At 40.8% G+C, this 18,952-nt stretch overlaps 1 protein-coding gene across 5 annotated transcripts in view; it reads right to left on the bottom strand.

The window, feature by feature from the left end:
• The window catches only part of GBE1 (1,4-alpha-glucan branching enzyme 1), a 224,084-nt gene that overhangs the window by 50,491 nt on the left and 154,641 nt on the right, over positions 1 to 18,952 (bottom strand). For all 5 annotated transcript variants that reach the window (XM_040338757.1, XM_040338756.1, XM_040338758.1 and 2 more), the window contains 3 exons: positions 17,511 to 17,609; positions 17,291 to 17,401; positions 6,914 to 7,085 (listed from right to left, as the gene is read on the bottom strand). In XM_040338757.1, the coding sequence (XP_040194691.1) occupies positions 6,914 to 7,085; positions 17,291 to 17,401; positions 17,511 to 17,609 (382 nt within the window). The remainder of the gene's footprint in view (positions 1 to 6,913; positions 7,086 to 17,290; positions 17,402 to 17,510; positions 17,610 to 18,952) is intronic.

The following is an 18,952-nucleotide window of genomic DNA, read 5'->3' as shown; positions in this document are numbered from 1 at the left end:
TACCAAATGTGCAGTTACACTTTGAATAAGAAAAAATAAAATAACACTGATATAATTTAACCTGAAATTCAATGCAAATCTAGCTTAAAATAAATAATCAAAGCAGAAAACATTAGCAGTCAGTACAGATGAAAATGCCTTTGGCTATGGGCTCAGTAACAGCAATAAAACAACTTCAATAATGTTGGGTACATGTGTCTTACATTTCAAGGTTAATATTTGCATAAAAAAACACTACTGTGCCTCTAATGTTGACAGTGTTTAAAAAGGGAAACTTTTTTCCGCTAACCATAATATCAATTAGAACTCCAGATGTCAATTATCTACATACTGTAATGACAAAGTGCAGAAATGTCTTGTTGTGTAAAACTTAAAGTGTTACTAAACCCAGGACCCTGCCTTCACTATATCACACAGTACACAGAACATGGAGATGAAATTATTTTAGTAAATATAAACTGCTAAATACCCTTTCTCATTGGCAGTATATAGCAGTCTTGTGACTAACAAAAAAATAAACTCTCTAGCAATACACATCAAAAAGAGCATGTGCAGAGTGCCCCCAAGGCTCTGCATTATCAGGAGATGGATTGAGGACTGTGGAAGAAGGGGAGGATCAGAGAAGACAGGATCAAACAGGATTTTTACAGAATGCAGAGGATTACCCCTTAGGTTCCACAGTGAGTATACCACGCATGCTTTACCACATATACAGACTGACTTTACTGTTGTGGGTTTAGTAACACTAACTCTGGTTCAAATAAATTATATTTAACCACTTCATTACTGGGCACTTAAACCCCCTTCATGCCCAGACCAATTTTCAGCTTTCAGCACCGACGCACTTTGAATGACAATTGCGCAGTCATACAACACTGTACCCAAATTATATTTTTATAATTTTTTCCCACAAATAGAGATTTCTTTTGGTGGTATTTGATCATCTCTGCGATTTTTATTTTTTGCGCTAAAAACAAAAAAAAGACAGAAAATTTTGAAAAAAAACCCACAATATTTTTTACTTTTTGTTATAATAATATCCCAATTTTAATTTTTTATATTTTTTTCCTCAGTTTAGGCCGATACGTATTCTTCTACATATTTTTATTAAAAAAAATCTCAATAAGCGTATATTGATTGGTTTGCGCAAAAGTTATAGCGCCTACAAAATAGGGGATAGATTTACGATTTATTTTTACTAGTAATAGCGGCGATCTGCGATTTTTTTTGTCAGGCGTGCGATATTGCGGCGGACGTATCGGACACTTTTGACACAAATTTGGGACCATTTACATTTATACAGCGATCGGTGCTATAAAAATGCACTAATTACTGTATAAATGTGACTGGCAGTGAAGGGGTTAACACTAGGGGGTGAGGAAGGTGTTAAATGTATTCCCTGGGTGTGTTCTAACTGTGTGTGGAGGGGGACTGACTGGGGGAGGTGACTGATGCTGTGTCCCTATGTACAAGGGACACAGCATCGGTCTCCTCTCTCCCCGACAGGACGTGGTGCTGTGTTTACACACAGAGCTCCACGTCCCTGCTGTCACCGCCGATCGCAGGTACTTGGCGGACATCGCGGCCGCCAGGCACGCGCATCGGCTACCCAGCCATTCGCCGGGCACAGTGTTTCCCCGCTGCGCGCCCCCAGCGGCACGCGCGGGGAATGTAAATAGCAGGACTCCAGGGACGTCCACCCGGCACTTGAGAGCCATGCTGTGGATGTCTTTCGTCTATAGCGCGGCCATCTAGTGGTTAAGTATATATTATCAACTTGTTTTTGTTTTGTTTTGCTGTTGTAATCTGACTTCCTGTTAGGGACACCTTGGTTCTAGTAATGAATATGTTGCATGGGTTTCATGAATTTGGAACAAGGCTTCATATTGCATAAAAATGTGTTGAAAATATCTTATTAAATCACTCCCCGTATGTCCGCTTTACAGGCAATTATCACCATTGCCATAGCTTTTAGAAACTAGTTTACTTAAATACAAGATGAATGATTACATTATGGACTTCACATCAGGAAAGATAATGGGCTTAGAATAAACTGAATACAAAAATAAATAAAAAAAGATTGAATCCACTCAATTATTAAATAAAAATGTAACCTTTGAGAAAGTCCAGTATGTACGCAACATGTCAGGCGTGTGGGGCTTCATGACATCATGTTGGTCAGAGCCTCGGCACCATCTCGGATCACTGGCTTGATACTATTGCCTTGCTATTGTGTGAGAGCGGGCCAAAGACTAGGCCACTTTTTGCGATTCGGAACTGCTTCGCTTTAACAGACAATTGCGCGGTCGTGCGACGTGGCTCCCAAACAAAATTGACGTCCTTTTATTCCAACAAATAGAGCTTTCTTTTGGTGGTATTTGATCACCTCTGCGTTTTATTTTTTTTTTTTGCGCTATAAACTGAATTGAGTGACAATTTTGAAAAAAAAAGCAATATTTTGTACTTTTTGCTATAATGAATATCCCCAATTTTTTTTTTAAAAAAGCTATTTTTTTCTCAATTTAGACTGATATGTATTCTACATATTTTTGGTAAAAGTAAAAAAAAAAAATCGGAATAAGTGTACATTGATTGGTTTGCGCAAAAGTTATGGCATCTACAAAATAGGGGATAGTTTTATGGCATTTTTATTATTCATTTTTTCTTTACTAGTTATTATCATGACGGCGACTTTATGGCGGAGACACATCGGACACTTGACACGTTTTTGGGATTACTGTCTTTTTTACAGCGATCAGTGCTATAAAAATGCACTGATTACTGTGAAAATGACACTGGCAGTGAAGGGGTTTAACCACTAGGTGGCACTGAAGGGGTTGTGTGTCCTAGGGAGTGATTTTAACTGTTATGGGAAGGAGCTACCAGTGACATGTCACTGATCACTGTTCCCGATCATAGGGAACAGCAGTCACTAGGCAGAACACTAGTCACTAGTTCATTTTCCTCACGTATCACTAATTTACTATCAGATATATCACTTTGGATGTCGCACCACTTCCTCAAACTCAATCTATCTAAAACGGAACTTATCATTTCCCCTCCCCCACGTGCCTCTTCCCCTGATCTCTCTGTCAAAATTAATGGCACAACCATCAGCCCATCCCCACATGTCAAGGTCCTAGGTGTAGTCCTGGACTCTGAACTGTCCTTTAAACCTCACGTTCAATCACTGTCCAAATCTTGCCGCCTCAACCTTCGCAACATCTCCAAAATACGCCCCTTTCTAACCAATGACACCACAAAGCTCTTAATTCACTCCCTGGTCATCTCTCGCCTTGATTACTGCAACTCCCTCCTCATTGGCTTACCTCTGCATACTCTAACCCCCCTTCAGTCCATCATGAATGCTGCTGCCAGACTGATCCACCTTACCAACCGCTCTGTCTCTGCTTCCCCTCTCTGTCAATCCCTCCATTGGCTTCCACTCACCCAAAGAATTAAATTCAAACTACTAACTACTACCTACAAAGCCATCCACAACTCTGCCCCCAGCTACATCACTGATCTAGTCTCTGAATACCAACCTAATCGTTCTCTTCGCTCTTCTCAAGACCTCCTACTCTCTAGCTCTCTCATCACCTGCTCCCATGCTCGTCTCCAGGACTTCTCCAGAGTCTCTCCAAGCCTATGGAACTCCTTACCCCAATCTATCCGCCTATCTCCTTCTCTATTAGCTTTTAGAGGATCCCTGAAAACCCTTCTCTTCAGAGTAGCCTATCCTACCCACACCTAACAACTGTATTTTGCATTTGAGTCCATCTGATCATCCCCCACAGCTACTACCCATTGTTCCACTTGACCATCCCTTCTAGATTGCAAGCTCTAACGAGCAGGGCCCTCTGATCCCTCCTGTATTGAATTGTATTGTGACGGTACTGTCTTCCCTGATGTAAAGCGCTGCGCAAACTGTTGGCGCTATATAAATCCTGTATAATAATAATAATAATAACAGGGGAATGCCTTGTTTACAAAGGCATTACCATGTTCTGCCTTTGCCGAACGCAATCGCCGCCCGGAAATTTAAAGGGACGTACAGCTACGCCTATTTGCCTGCCCGTGCCATTGTGTCGATGTAAAAGTGTGTGCGGCGGTCGCTATGTGGTTAAAGTGGCATCCTGCGAGTTTATACATTTATTTAAATAAAATGTTATGGTTTTACACTATGAAGTTTTATTTTTCAGGATCTCTGCTAAAAATAATATATATAATCTGCTACTCATTGCACCTCCCTGTGGGAATTATCAACCAAAATCACTTTACGTTGGTATCTTACTCCGGTGATAGTTTCCAAATTTGACTCCAGAACCCCTGACTCTTGTTGGAGACTCTGCCTAAATCCAGCTAAAGGAGACATATTCCATATTTTATGGAATTGTCCAAAACTCACCGCTTACTGGGCAGGAATCTTCAATACAATATCTGACTTGACACACACGCGAGTGGCACCAGATCCGGCCTTGGCTCTTTTATCATTGGGAATAGAAAAGTTTCCATTCAATCTTCGTAGAACAATAACCCATCTTCTCTTAGCGGCTAGGTTGTCCATTACGAGAAGGTGGAAAGATTCCAATCCACCCTCTCCCGATGACGCTATTGACCTCTTGAATTTACATAATTCCTATGAAAGGATTTTAGCATCATCCTTGGGCTCTCTTCATAAATACACAATGCATTGGGACCCTTGGAACATCTGGTACAAAAACATGACATAGTTCAGCTTGCCTTTTTTTTCTTCCGCTACATTGTCTACTATTTGCTTAGGAGTTATAATGGGAGATAGCTCCCAGACACTATGATTCCCATATGGGGTGTTCGGGTGAGCTTGATCCTATATTTTATTTATTTATTTATTTATTTTTCCATTTGATGTTGAGATTTTGACTCTTGTTTGCTAGATGCCACTAGGAAAATTATCTACCATCTTTATACAATGGAAAAAAGGGGTGGAGATAAGGGCCGTCTAATGTGAGCCACCCTCACTGCGCGTAGCTGGAGAATAAATGTGAACACTGGTGATATTTATAAAATAAATGAATGAATAAATATACAAGAGCTGCTGCTTTAAAAATTATAGAATCCAAAATAGTTAATATGCAAATACAGTGATACCTATTATAAATAAGGTGCCAAATGTGATATTAAACAGCGCTCAGAAAAATAAGTGAAAATGTAAATCAACAAATATAATATTGGTACAGTGACATAGTGAAAAATAAATAAATAATCCACCCTCTAAGTGAGTCAATATATAAGTGTCCAAAAATCCGTGCAAAAATTGCATCAAAAAATACCAGGTTGGCAAATAAAGTCCATAAACTGCCTAAGTGAACAAAAAAATATATATATATATAAATAGTTCATAAATGGAGAACAAAGGAAAAGAAAAAATCCTTCCCGATCTTCAATAAGTGCTTTCACCACACCACAGTGACTGCGTGCTTCCACCACCCATCAGAAATGCAAACTCACCTCAACAAATGGCCTGACACTTTCGTGTTTAGGCACACAGGCTTGTTAACTGACCCCCTCAGTTTAGTTGATAGAACTCCTTCTTTTCATATAGAGTGGAGCATTCAGTTAAACAGATGGAGATCCGAAGCAAAAAGAAAACTCCAAGATAACAGCCATATGCAATAATGTGTTTAATATCACATTTGGCACCTTATTTATAATAGGTATCACTGTATTTGCATCTTTATACAATGATTGCTGTTCTTATTTTACTTGACTAGCACTTACTTGTGTATTAATTGACATGTATTGTTTCATCCTTTGTATACTGTACTACAATGTATACCATCTACTATTGTAATGCTTTAATTTTGTTTAAATGAAAACTTACAATAAAAATATATTGACAAAAAAAAAAAAAATAATATATAGAACGTTTAGGGGTTCCAAGTAGTTTTCTAGCAAACAATACTGATTTAAACTTGTAAACAAAAAGTGCCAGGAAAGGCTTGGTTGGCAAGTGGATGTACTTTTTTTACATTTAAACTTAAGATTATGACTAGATGCAAAAAAAAAAAAAAAAAGGAGGAAGCCATCGCACACCAGAGGAATCGGTGACATCTACATTTATCCACATGATATTCATATTTATAGTATGGATAATCCACAGGCATTGAAAAGACAGCCCCCGCTCTAGGACCGTGCCCCTCTAAAGCCTCGTACACACGATCAGTCCATCCGATGAGAACGGTCTGATGGACCATTGTCATAGGTTAACCGATGAAGCTGACTGATGGTCCGTCGTGCCTACACACCATCGGTTAAAAAAACGATTGTGTCAGAACGCGGTGACGTAAAACACAACGATGTGCTGAAAAAAACGAAGTTCAATGCTTCCAAGCATGCGTCGACTTGATTCTGAGCATGTGTGGATTTTTAACCGATGGTTGTGCCTACTAACGATCGTTTTTTTCCCATCGGTTAGGAATCCATAGGTTAAATTTAAAGCAAGTTGGTTTTTTTTTAACCGATGGTTAAATAACCTATGGGGCCCACACACGATCGGTTTTGACCGATGAAAACGGTCCATCAGGCCGTTGTCCTCTGGTTAACCTAATGTGTGTACGAGGCCTAATGCTTTTTACCCAATAGGGCTTAGTTATAGATAAGATTAGGCCTGTTTCAATAGGTGATCACATACAAATAACATGAGTGAGGGGCTTTTTAATTTTAGTACTGCCCATGACTAGTATAGGTTTAATTCACTGCTGCAATAGATACCCTATACTGGTGGACTACAAGATGTGGTGCCTTTGTTCTTTTTTACCATGAACAGAAGGTATAGCAGAGAAGATAAGATGTATACAGACGTACCTGTCTCTGTCTCATAAGCAGTGGTGTAATCAAAGCAGATTGTGTCTTTAAACAGTATTGCACCTACCGATGAAATTAAGATATCCATCTCCTCCGAGAGCATGGGTGATCAGACGGATCATCTTATGGAGCTGAATTCCTCGATCGATTACAGGTGTAAAAGGAGACACGACACTCATATTGGTGTACATTTCTGCATCCATCAACCAAAACGCCAGGGTCTTATCACCAACCAATGCCTAGTCAGAAAAACAATGAACAGTTTCAATTACTCCCTACAACAATGGTTATATACAAAGGTTTGATATACTGCTACTCTATTATATTGATACACGGGCAGAATGTTCATACAGAACCAAAGATGGCAGAAGGTCTGCTCAAGGTTGTTTGCATCACTGGAACACTAGAATCCACTGCAATTCTTGAGTGAATGCAACCAACAAGCGTATAATGCCACTATTTCAAAAAGCTTGATCAGTCAGGTCCTATCATGGCAAAGAACGCAGGGTCCTAGTACCCCCTGTAGCAAGACTACAAAGCACTTAAAATATAAAAAATTTGAGGGACTGCGTGAATAAAGTATTATTTATTTATTACAGGTACTTTTATAGCGCTGACAATTTACACAGCACTTTACACACACACACAGCGCCATTAATGTCTAAACCACTGGCAACAAAAGTACACCCTAAGTGAAAATGTTCAAATTGGGCCCAAAGTGTCAATAATTGTGTGGCAACAATTATTTTCCAGCACTGCCTTAACCCTCTTGGGTATGGAGTCTACCAGAGCTTCACAGGTTGCCACTGGAGTCCTCTTCCACTCCTCCATGACGATATCAAGGAACTGGGGTATGTTAGAGACCTTGCGCTCCTCCACCTTCTGTTTGAGGATGCCCCACATATGCTCAATAGGCTTTAGGTCTGGAGACATGCTTGGCCAGTCCATCACCTTTACCCTCACAGCTTCTTTAGCAAGGAAGTGGTCATCTTGGAGGTGTGTTTGGGGTCATTATGCAGCCCAATCTCCAAAGGGAAGGGATCATGCTTTGCTTCAGTATTTCACAGTACATGTTAGCATTCATGGTTCCCTCAAATTATAGCTCCCCAGTTCCCCCCTCACTCATGCAACCCCAGACCAGGACACTCCCACCACCATGCTTGACTGTAGACAAGACCCACTTGTCTTTGTATTACTCACCTGGTTGCTGCCACACACGATTGACACCATCTGAACCAAATAAGTTCATCTTGGTCTCATCAGACCACAGGACATGGTTCCAATAATCCATGTCCTTAGTCTGCTTGTCTTCAGCAAACTGTTTGCGGGCCTTCTTGTGCATCATCTTTAGAAGAGGCTTCCTTTGGGATGACAGCCATGCAGACCAATTTGATGCAGTGTGCGGCATATGGTTCTTATTAGCACTGACTGCCTGACCCCTCAACCCTTGAACCTCTGCAGCAATGCTGGCAGCACTCATACGTTTATTTCCCAAAGACAATCTCTGTATATGACGCTGAGCACGAGCACGAAGACTTCTTTGGTCGACCATGTCAAGGTTTGTTCCGAGTGGAACCTGTCCTGTTAAACCTCTGTATGGTCTTGGCCACCATGCTACAGCTCAGTTTCAGGGTCTTGGCAATCTTCTTATAGCCTAGGCCATCTTTATGTAGAGCAACAAATTATTTTTCAGATCCTCAGACTTTTTTGCCATTAAGTGCAATGTTGAACTTCCAGTGGCCAGTATGAGAGAGTGAGAGCAATACCACCAAACTTAACACATCTGCTCGCCATTAACACCTGAGACCGTGTAACACTAACAAGTCACGTGACACAGGGGAGGGAAAATGGCTAATTGTGCCCAATTTGGACATTTTCACTTACGGTGTACTTACTTTTGTTGCCAGCAGTTTAGACATTAATGGCTGTCTGTTGAGTTATTTTGAGGGGACAGCAAATTTACACTGTTATACAAGCTGTACACTCACTACTTTACATTGTAGCAAAGTGTCATTTTTTCAGTGTTGTCACATGAAAAGATATATAAAAATATTTACAAAAATGTGAGGGGTGTACTCACTTTTGTGAGATACTGTATATGATTATATATATTACATTCACACCAGTCTCTGCCCTCAAGGAGCTTAAATTCTAGGGTCCCTAATACATGTTCATATATATACCCATACAAGGGCCAATTTAGACAGGGGCCAATTACCCTACCAGCATATCTTTGGAGTGTGGGAGGAAACCCACGCAGGCAAAGTGAGAACATGCAAACTCCAGGCAGGTAGTGCCATAGTTGGGATTTGAACCGACAACCTTAATGCTGTCAGGTGGAAGTGCTAGCCACTGTGCTGCCCAAAGTATAATATGGTCCATCTAAAAGGCTGAAGACTCACAACTCACACTTCAGGAGCTCCCTCTTGTTCTGAGCTCCTTGTAGTAAAGCCTTCTGACTAAGGACTATGTCAATATCTACATGTGTAGATATGCCTTTTATTAGATCCAATAAAATCGTATGTTTTATTTTTGAGACATCGTGGTGCCAGATTTTTTTCTCTTTGATTGGCTCCTTGTAGTAAAGCCATATAGACTAGATCATATAACAGTCAGACTCACCACAACTATCATTGTAAAAAAATTATCTGCACTACTTTACAGACCATCATGCAGAGAAGTGCATACAGAATTGTTTCCAAATTGTTTTCACAAATTCAGGAGCTCCCTGTTCCGAGCTCCTTGTAGTAAAGCCTTATGACTAAGGCCGATGTAAGAGGCTGAAATGTGTCAATAACTACATGTGTTAATGCCTTTTATTGGAAGGATCTAGTAAATTTGCCATCCCGTGTAGGGAGAACACAGTGATTACAGCTAGCAGCTATAGCCGCTGACAATAATCCCAAGCTAAAAGTCTGACATGCTGGCTGTACCAAAGTCAATTGATGGATCGACCAGAGTACAATCAGTCTGCCTAAAAAATGAATCGAAACTGGGCCAGTCTCTGCTTTCGACAAATTTCCCCCTTAATTATGAAAGAAACGGCTGCCCAGTTAAGATCTACACTTACATTTTGCTTGTGTGATAGCTCTATCATTTCTTTCTGTTTCGTTGACAATGGTCACCAGAACAGAAAGGTTGACACTCCTCAAGTAGGGACACAGGCATCAAAAACCTACCATGGGTTTTAATTCTTTCCTAGTCTAAAGTCCTAAGAATCAAATCTAATCTTAAGAAAATATATGAGGAGTTCTATATCAAACAAAGAAAATAATCTGTGCTACAACCCTACGTACGTTTCATCTCAATACACAGGGGCAATGGAGATCTCGGATGGGAAACTGCGAAATGAGCGATTGTGTTCCTTTTTTATACACATGCCTGGTTAATGAATGAGGACAACCAACAGGCCACATTATTGGGTGATCTTTTTGATGACACATCTAACATACAGGTCCTATGAATGGAGTGTTACCTGCATACCCATAATGGGGGTGTTGACCACTAATGCGTGGCTAGACCTCGTTTGGGGTCTCTTCATCTGGCAAGCGTCCATTCATTATTATATATGGTGGAGCATGGACAAGGGATCACTTGGAACATTTCTGGACTGTGATTAAGCACATGTGGAGCACCTGTGTTACCACCAGTATTTGGAATTGAGATTCATTTGTCTATCATTTACCATTATTTGTCATTTTGCGTGAATGCTATTTGAGTTTTTTTATGCTTTGCACAGAATTGGCACTTTAATTGAAAATATCCAATCTGTATACCTTACTTTCCACTTCATTGAACAACATTTATGGGTGCACACGTTTAAATCTTTACATGTATATATGGATGAATTATTTTATTTTTGTACTTTATTTTCATCAGTGTATGAGCACTACATGATTTTGATTTTGGTAGTTATAGTTCTATATCAATGTTTCAATTTGTATCTTGAAAAGCCAGTAATAGCATTTTCTGCACAAACATAAAATATTGCAGTAAACAGAATACTACAATATCTGATTATTATTATTTAGAAGGCATTTCTCCTTTAAACTCTAATGCCACATACACACGATCGGAAATTCTATCAAGAGAAGTCCGATGTGAGCTTTTGGTCGGAAACTCCGACCGTTTGTAGGCTCCATTAAACTTTTGCGGTCGGAATTTCCGCCAACAAAAAGATAGAGAGCAGGTTCTCCATTTTTCTGATGGAAAAAGTTCCTATCAGAAATTCTATCAGAAATTCCAATCGTCCGTATGCAATTCAAATGTGCAAAAAAAACATGCATGCTCGGAATCAATGCGACACAAAATAATTGAACTTAAATTTTTCTCGGCTCGTTGTAGAGTTGTACGTCACTACGTTCTTGACGGTCGGGATTTTATGTGACCGTGTGTATGCAACACAAGTTTGAGCCAAGATTCAGTCGGGGAAAAAAAAAAACACACGGTTTTCTTGAGGGAATTTCCGATCGTGTGTACGCGGCATTAAAGAGGTATTCCAATTCCAAAAAATGTAAACAAAGTATTGCAGCTTATCAATCATTAGGATGTGGTGGCTGCATCAGTTTTCTCTTCTTATACTCTTTTTTCCTCTGATTTCACCTATCTGGCCAGCAATATGCCTTCTGTATTGGAGTGCTTCCACTCTGGATGAAAGAGCACAGGGGGCCCCACTGCATTGTTAAACTTGGGAGAGGAGAGTGTTAAATGTACTAGCAGATTTAAATACACTAACACATTGAGCCAAACTTCAACTAATACTTCATAAGCAGTTACAGTAAACAGTTTTTTCCCCTTTGGAATAAAGCTTTTATATAAATAAAAGCTGATAATTGTAAGCATTCTTATTAGTAGTACATGGTTTGACCCAACACTCCGATACATTTGCAGGGAAAGCTTGTTCTTTTGAAATAGAAAAAAAGAGCCTAAAGGCCTCTTGCACACTGTGCCGATGTATGAGCTACTGGCCAAAAAAAACACAAGGATGAGCTGTATATCACTTGCGAGTATTTACACGTATTTGTGAGTATGCACACACAAGCAGGCAATGCTGCATTTACGAGTATTTGCAAGTATACAAGCAAAAATACTGACTGGCAACTCAGATTTCTGTATATTTATTTTTTCTACTGACCAAGACACAGGGCATGTTTACAGGCACAACGAAAACAATGGGCTGCATTTCAGATCAGTATAAAAAAAATGCTTTACGCCTGAATGCATTTTCAGGCAGCAGCGTGCAAGACCGTTTCACCAGGTGAAAATAAAGTAAAGAAAAAAAAAAAAAAAAACGAATGCAGCCGCCACATCTAAGAATTGGTAATCTGCAATATAATACATATTTGCTTTTGGGTTTAATACTGATTAAAGTATTTATCTTGTGTCCTTTTTAAATATGAATGTGATGGACACATCTAATATAAAATCAGACAGTATCAGTTATTTTGTATTCAGTAAGGGTGGGATGTATGAAGCTTAAATGGCTCATTATGCAGTTTTATAATTATAAAAGCTTTAGCTCCATAATATGCACACTGTCATCGACTCAAAGCCACAGGCTCATGTAATTAGTGCAGCACCAAAAAAAAAAAAAAATCTAGGAGACAGAAGAGGAACAATGTTCAATATTAATACTTGGACAGTAGCCCGTGAGTTCCAGACAGGGTGGAAATTCATTTAATACAGAAACTATATTGAATGAGCTATGTATCTGGAATGTAGCCAATGACAAGTTAAATATGGATATGATTAGGAACATAAAATGTAAAACTACTTTAGAATTGACCGACCCACACAAGCAATTTATGCAACAAGGACATTTGATTGACATGAAAGAAATTAGATTGTTTTAGACAAAGATAAATGAAACTGGCATGGTCACTCTGCTTCTCAACTGCCGATTTGTCTTTCAACTATATATATATATAAAAAAGAAAAAGACAGTTTTCACAAGCAAAGCAACCGATTCAAGAACTGCCTGCTCTTATACATAAAGGTTGAAGGAAACCCGAGATGAATTAGTGGCACTTCTACTAAAAATGCTAGTTGCCTGGCTGTCTAGATTCAGCACATTTGAAATCATGGATCCAGAACAAGTATGCATTAACTGGTTAACGCCCACCACATGTACATGTACGTCCACAGAATGGCACGTACAGGCATATGGGCGTACATGTACGTCCCCGCCTTTCCGCGGGTTCGACTACATGCTACATGCGGCGGCCGGATTCCCGCAGGGAGCGATCCGGGACGACGGCGTGGCTATTCGTTTATAGCCGCCCCATCGCGATCGGTCCCCGGAGCTGAAGAACGGGGAGAGCCGTATGTAAACACGACTTCCCCGTGCTTCACTGTGGCGGCGTATCGATCGAGTGATCCCTTTTATAGGGAGACTCGATCGATGACGTCAGTCCTACAGCCACACCCCCCATCAGTTGTAAACACACACTAGGTGCACCCTAACTCCTACAGCGCCCCCTGTGGTTAACTCCCAAACTGCAACTGTCATTTTCACAATAAACAATGCAACTTAAATGCATTTTTTGCTGTGAAAATGACAATGGTCCCAAAAATGTGTCAAAATTGTCCGAAGTGTCCACCATAATGTCGCAGTCACGAAAAAAATCGCTGATCGCCGCCATTAGTAGGAATTTTTTTTTTTTTATAAAAATGCAAAACAAAACTATCCCCTATTTTGTAAACGCTATAAATTTTGCGCAAACCAATCGATAAACGCTTATTGCGATTTTTTTTTACCAAAAATAGGTAGAAGAATACGTATCGGCCTAAACTGAGGAAAAAAAAAATATATATGTTTTTGGGGGATATTTATTATAGCAAAAAGTAAAAAATATTGAATTTTTTTCCAAATTGTCGCTCTATTTTTGTTTATAGCGCAAAAAATAAAAACCGCAGAGGTGATCAAATACCACCAAAAGAAAGCTCTATTTGTGGGGAAAAAAAGGACGCCAATTTTGTTTGGGAGCCATGTCGCATGACCGCGCAATTGTCTGTTAAAGCGACGCAGTGCCGAATCGCAAAACCTGGCCTGGGCATTTAGCAACAAAATGGTCCGGGGCTTAAGTGGTTAACCACTTCCATACCAGGCACTTACGCAGCTTCCCGCCCAAGCCAATTTTCAGCTTTCAGCACTGTCGCACTTTGAATGGCAATTGCGCGGTCATGCTACACTGTACCCAAACAAAATTGGCGTCCTTTTTTCCCCACAAATAGAGCTTTCTTTTGGTGGTATTTGATCACCTCTGCGATTTTTTTTTGTTGCGCAACAACTAAAAAAAGACTGAAAATTTGGAAAAAAAAATATGTTTTTATTTTTTTCTGTTAATTTTTTTTGTAAATAAGCTTTCTCTTTCAATTACGGGCACTGATATGGCGGCACTAATGGGCACCGATAAGATGGCACTGATGGACATCGATGAGGTAGTACTGACGGGCACAGATGAGGTGGCACTGATTGGCGGCGCTGGTATGCGACACTGATGGGCACTCATAGGCGGCACTGATGGGCACACAGGTGGCACTGATGGGCACACATAGGCGGCACTGATGGGCACACATAGGCGGCACTGATGGGCACACATAGGCGGCACTGATGGGCACTCATGGGTGGCACTGGGCACTCATAGGCGGCACAGATGGGCACTAATGGGCGGCACTTATGGGTGGCACTGATGGATACTTATGGGTGGCACAGATGGGCGGGCACTGGGCATGGATGGGCACTGTGGGGTGGCACTGATGGACACTGTGGGGTGGCACTGATGGACACTGTGGGGCAGCACTGATTTTGCCATTTTGCCAGTCAGTGCCCATTTGTGGGCACTGATTGGCATCTTTTTTTTTTTTTTTACTTTTTTTTTTTTTGCTGGCTTTTTTTTTTTTTTTGCCCACCCTGGTGGTCCAGGGTGGGCATCCCTGGTGGTCCTGTGTGGCGATCCGAGGGGGGGCTGCGCTGATAAACAATCAGCGCTAACCCCCCCTGTCAGGAGAGCCGCCGATCGGCTCTCCTCTACTCGCGTCTGTCAGACGCGAGTGAGGAAGAGCCATCAACGGCTCTTCCTGTTTACATCGTGATCAGCCGTGATTGGACACGGCTGATCACGTGGTAAAGAGGCTCCGCCGGAGGCTCTTTACCAAGATCGGAGATGCAGGGTGTCAGACTGACACCACGCATCACCGATCGCCGCGATGCGCGCCCCCACGGGCGCGCGCGGCATGAAATCCTGCAGGACGTTCTCGAACGTCCTGTCAGGATTTCATAACCACTTCCCGGACGTAAATCGGCTATAGGCCGGGCAGGAAGTGGTTAAGCAAAAAAAAAAAGGTTAGAATAGGAAAGGATTAGAAACCCCTGTTGAATTTTCAATTGTGCTTTAATAAAGATATTTCTCTACACTTACTGTCCCTGTGACATTTTATCAAAGAGAATTTGAGGGGAAATCTGAAACAGGGACACAGCGAGAAATAAAAAGCTGTGTGATGTTGTTGTTGGAGATATAACCTTAAAGCGGGAGTTCACCCGAAAAAAAATTTTTAACATTAGATTGAGCCTAATTAAGGGGAGCAGAAACGGGTATTTTTTTTTAAATCAATGCCGTACTTACCGTTTTCGAGATAGATGTTCTCCCGCCGCTTCCGGGTATGATCTTCGGGACTGGGCGTTCCTATTTGATTGGTAGCCTTCTGACGGTCGCATACAGCGTGTCACCATTTGCCGAAAGAAGCCAAACGTTGGTGCGGCTCTATACGGCGCCTGCGCACCGACGTTTACCTACTTTCGGAGAATCGTGACGCGCTGTATGCGACGGTCGGAAGGCTGTCAATCAAATAGGAACGCCCAGTCCCGAAGATCATACCCGGAAGCGGCGGGAGAACATCTATCTCGAAAACGGTAAGTACTGCATTGATTTTGAACCTCCACTTTAATCCCTGTTGGGTGAAACCACTGATGAGAATTGATGGGAAATCTCACCAACTGGGCCCGGGAGAGCAGTGAAAACTAGACAAGGATTCCAACCCTTCCATGTAAAGAAAAAAAAATCTGTGCCTGGAGCAAACATTTTAAGTCACAGCACTGGCATGAGAGCCAGGTAACTGGCATTTTCACTGGGAAGGTCAACAACAGCATTATACATACTTCTTTAAATATAAGTTTCTTTAACAAAAAGAATAGTGTGAAATACTGTAACATGGTTATTGGTCAAGAACTGCACCAAAACAGTCCCTTCATTCAGGAAGAATCTTACACAAGGAGGTCTCAGCCAATATACTTAACCACTTAAGGACCGCCTCCTGCACATATACGTCGGCAGAATGGCACGGCTGGGCACATGCATGTACAGGTACGTCCTGTACTAGTACCCAGCCGTGGGTCGCAGGCGCGCGCCCGCGAGCCGGTCCGAAGCTCCGTGAACGGGACCGCGGGTCCTGCGGACCCGATCGCCACTGGAGTGCGCCGATCGGTCCCCGGAGCTGAAGAACGGGGAGAGCCGTGTGTAAACACGGCTTCCCCGTGCTTCACTGTGGCGGCTGCATCGATCGTGTGATCCCTTTTATAGGGAGACACGATCGATGACGTCAGACCTACAGCCACACCCCCCTACAGTTGTAAACACACACTAGGTGAAACGAAACGAAACTCATTCAGCGCCCCCTGTGGTTAACTCCCAAACTGCAACTGTCATTTTCACAATAAACAATGCAATTTAAATGCATTTTTTGCTGTGAAAATGACAATGGTCCCAAAAATGTGTCAAAATTGTCCGAAGTGTCCGCCATAATGTCGCAGTCACGAAAAAAATCGCTGATCGCCGCCATAAGTAGTAAAAAAAAAAAAATTATAAAAATGCAATAAAACTATCCCCTATTTTGTAAACGCTATAAATTTTGCGCAAACCAACCGATAAACGCTTATTGCGATTTTTTTTTACCAAAAATAGGTAGAAAAATACGTATCGGCCTAAACTGAGGAAAAAAAAAGTTTTTTTATATATTTTTGGGGGATATTTATTATAGCAAAAAGTAAAAAATATTGCATTTTTTTCAAAATTGTTGCTCTATTTTTGTTTATAGCGCAAAAAATAAAAACCGCAGAGGTGATCAAATACCACCAAAAGAAAGCTCTATTTCTGGGGAAAAAAAGGTCGCCAATTTTGTTTGGGAGCCACGTCGCACGACCGTGCAATTGTCTGTTAAAGCGACGCAGTGCAGAATTGTAAAAACCCCATGGGTCATTTAGCAGCATATTGGTCCAGTCCTTAAGTGGTTATTAAAGTACAAGCAAATGTTTTGGACAAAATCTTTTCAGTCCTTAGTACAGGGGTTGGCAACCTGTTGATTGCGATATACCCGTCAACTGCAGGCAGGTTGTTAATCCCATACATGTAATGTCACTTATAGCACTTAAAAAAAGGATATACATTACTTGGTCATGGCTCTCGGCATAAGCTATGCACTTCTCATTGTATCTTCTGTTAGTGAGTGTATGCACTATATTGCCCATATCCCAATCTTCATCCTTCAGCTCTTTTATAATCTGCATTAAAAAATAAATAAAAAAACCAAGCATAGTGACTACCTATACAGTAAAATAAATTTCTTAGCATTGATATACAACTCCACAAAATGTAATGTGAAGAGCTTACCTGGATCCATTTATCAGGCACTGCCATGGCTAGTCGATAATCAAACCCGCAACCTCCCTGGGATGTAGGGCAGCAAAGAGCTGGCATCCCAGATACATCCTGAACAACACACACAAATCGCTTGATTATAATACATATTTGTTATTAGAAATAGCAAAAGGCAGGCTAGGAAACAACAAAAAAAAATCAGCAACAACAGTTATCGACTTGCTATACTTTCTAAATTTCTAAATGCAATATGTGAAAGCATGTAAAAACAGCACCAACGTTTCCTAGGGCTGTGGAGGGGGTTTAGTAGAGTATAGATCCACTTATTTTTGTGTTTTTTATTTGTGTTTTTTGCTTAAACATAGTTTTTCAATGTGTGTTTAATATCATGTATTTAACTTTAACAAAAATCAATTGCTACATTTTTTGTATGTGTTAACACATATGGATTAGGGCGTTTCATTTTCGAAGGCAAAAAATAAACTAACATTTTTGCAGACTTTGCTTACGTCCCGAGTCTCAGTGATGTAAAAGATATTTATGCTAAATTTCAAGAAGATTGGATAATATTTAGAGGTTGTACACTTTGATCTGTTTTGTAAAAGTAGGCAAAACATAAGATTTTTCAATGTTAATTACTTTCATTGGGAAAACTAGAAATCACAAAGTTAAAATACTATTAAAACTATACACTAAGGCCTTGTACACACAATCAGTCCAAACTGATGAAAACGGACTGAAGTTCAGTTTCATCAGTCCAAACCTACTGTGTGTATGCCCCATCGGACTTTTGTCCTTCAGGCCAAAGTTTTAAAACTTGCGTTAAAAATCGGACTGATGGACGCCTGACCGTCGGTCAAAACCGATGGTTAGTACACAAAAGCATTGGTTCAAAACCCGTGCATGCTCAGAATCAAGTCGAGGCATGCTTGGAAGCATTGAACTTCGTTTTTTTCAGCATGTCGTGTGTTTTACGTCACCGCGTTCTGACCCGATCGGTTTTTGAACTGATGGTGTGTACGCACATCAGACCATCAGTCTGCTTCAGCGGTGAACCGATGAAACTGAACTTCAGTCCGTTTTCATCAGTTTGGACTGATCGTGTGTACAGGGTCTAAGATTAATAGGTAATATGATAGGCAAAACGTGTTATATTAATCAACTTGTGAACGATGCAATCCCTTGTTTTGTTCGCTTGGTGATGACTTTTCTGTGATGCTCGACTACCCTCAACAAGAATTGTTTTTGTTGTTCATCACTGACCGATTTTTTATACTTTTTTATCAGAGCAATTCCTCTTTCTGCGGTATCATTGACAACCTTAATCCTCAAACACTCCTTTCAATATTAGTTCATGGATGTGATGACGGCAAGCCAAACACAACAATGTTCATCTGATTTTCCTTTAAATTCTGGCACATGCCCCTTGGATCAGTCCTGTATTAGATGCTGTA

This window comes from Rana temporaria, chromosome 2 (genome assembly GCF_905171775.1).
Source record: "Rana temporaria chromosome 2, aRanTem1.1, whole genome shotgun sequence".
Classification (NCBI taxonomy): domain Eukaryota; kingdom Metazoa; phylum Chordata; class Amphibia; order Anura; family Ranidae; genus Rana; species Rana temporaria.
This window is presented reverse-complemented; position numbering and strand designations above follow the sequence as displayed.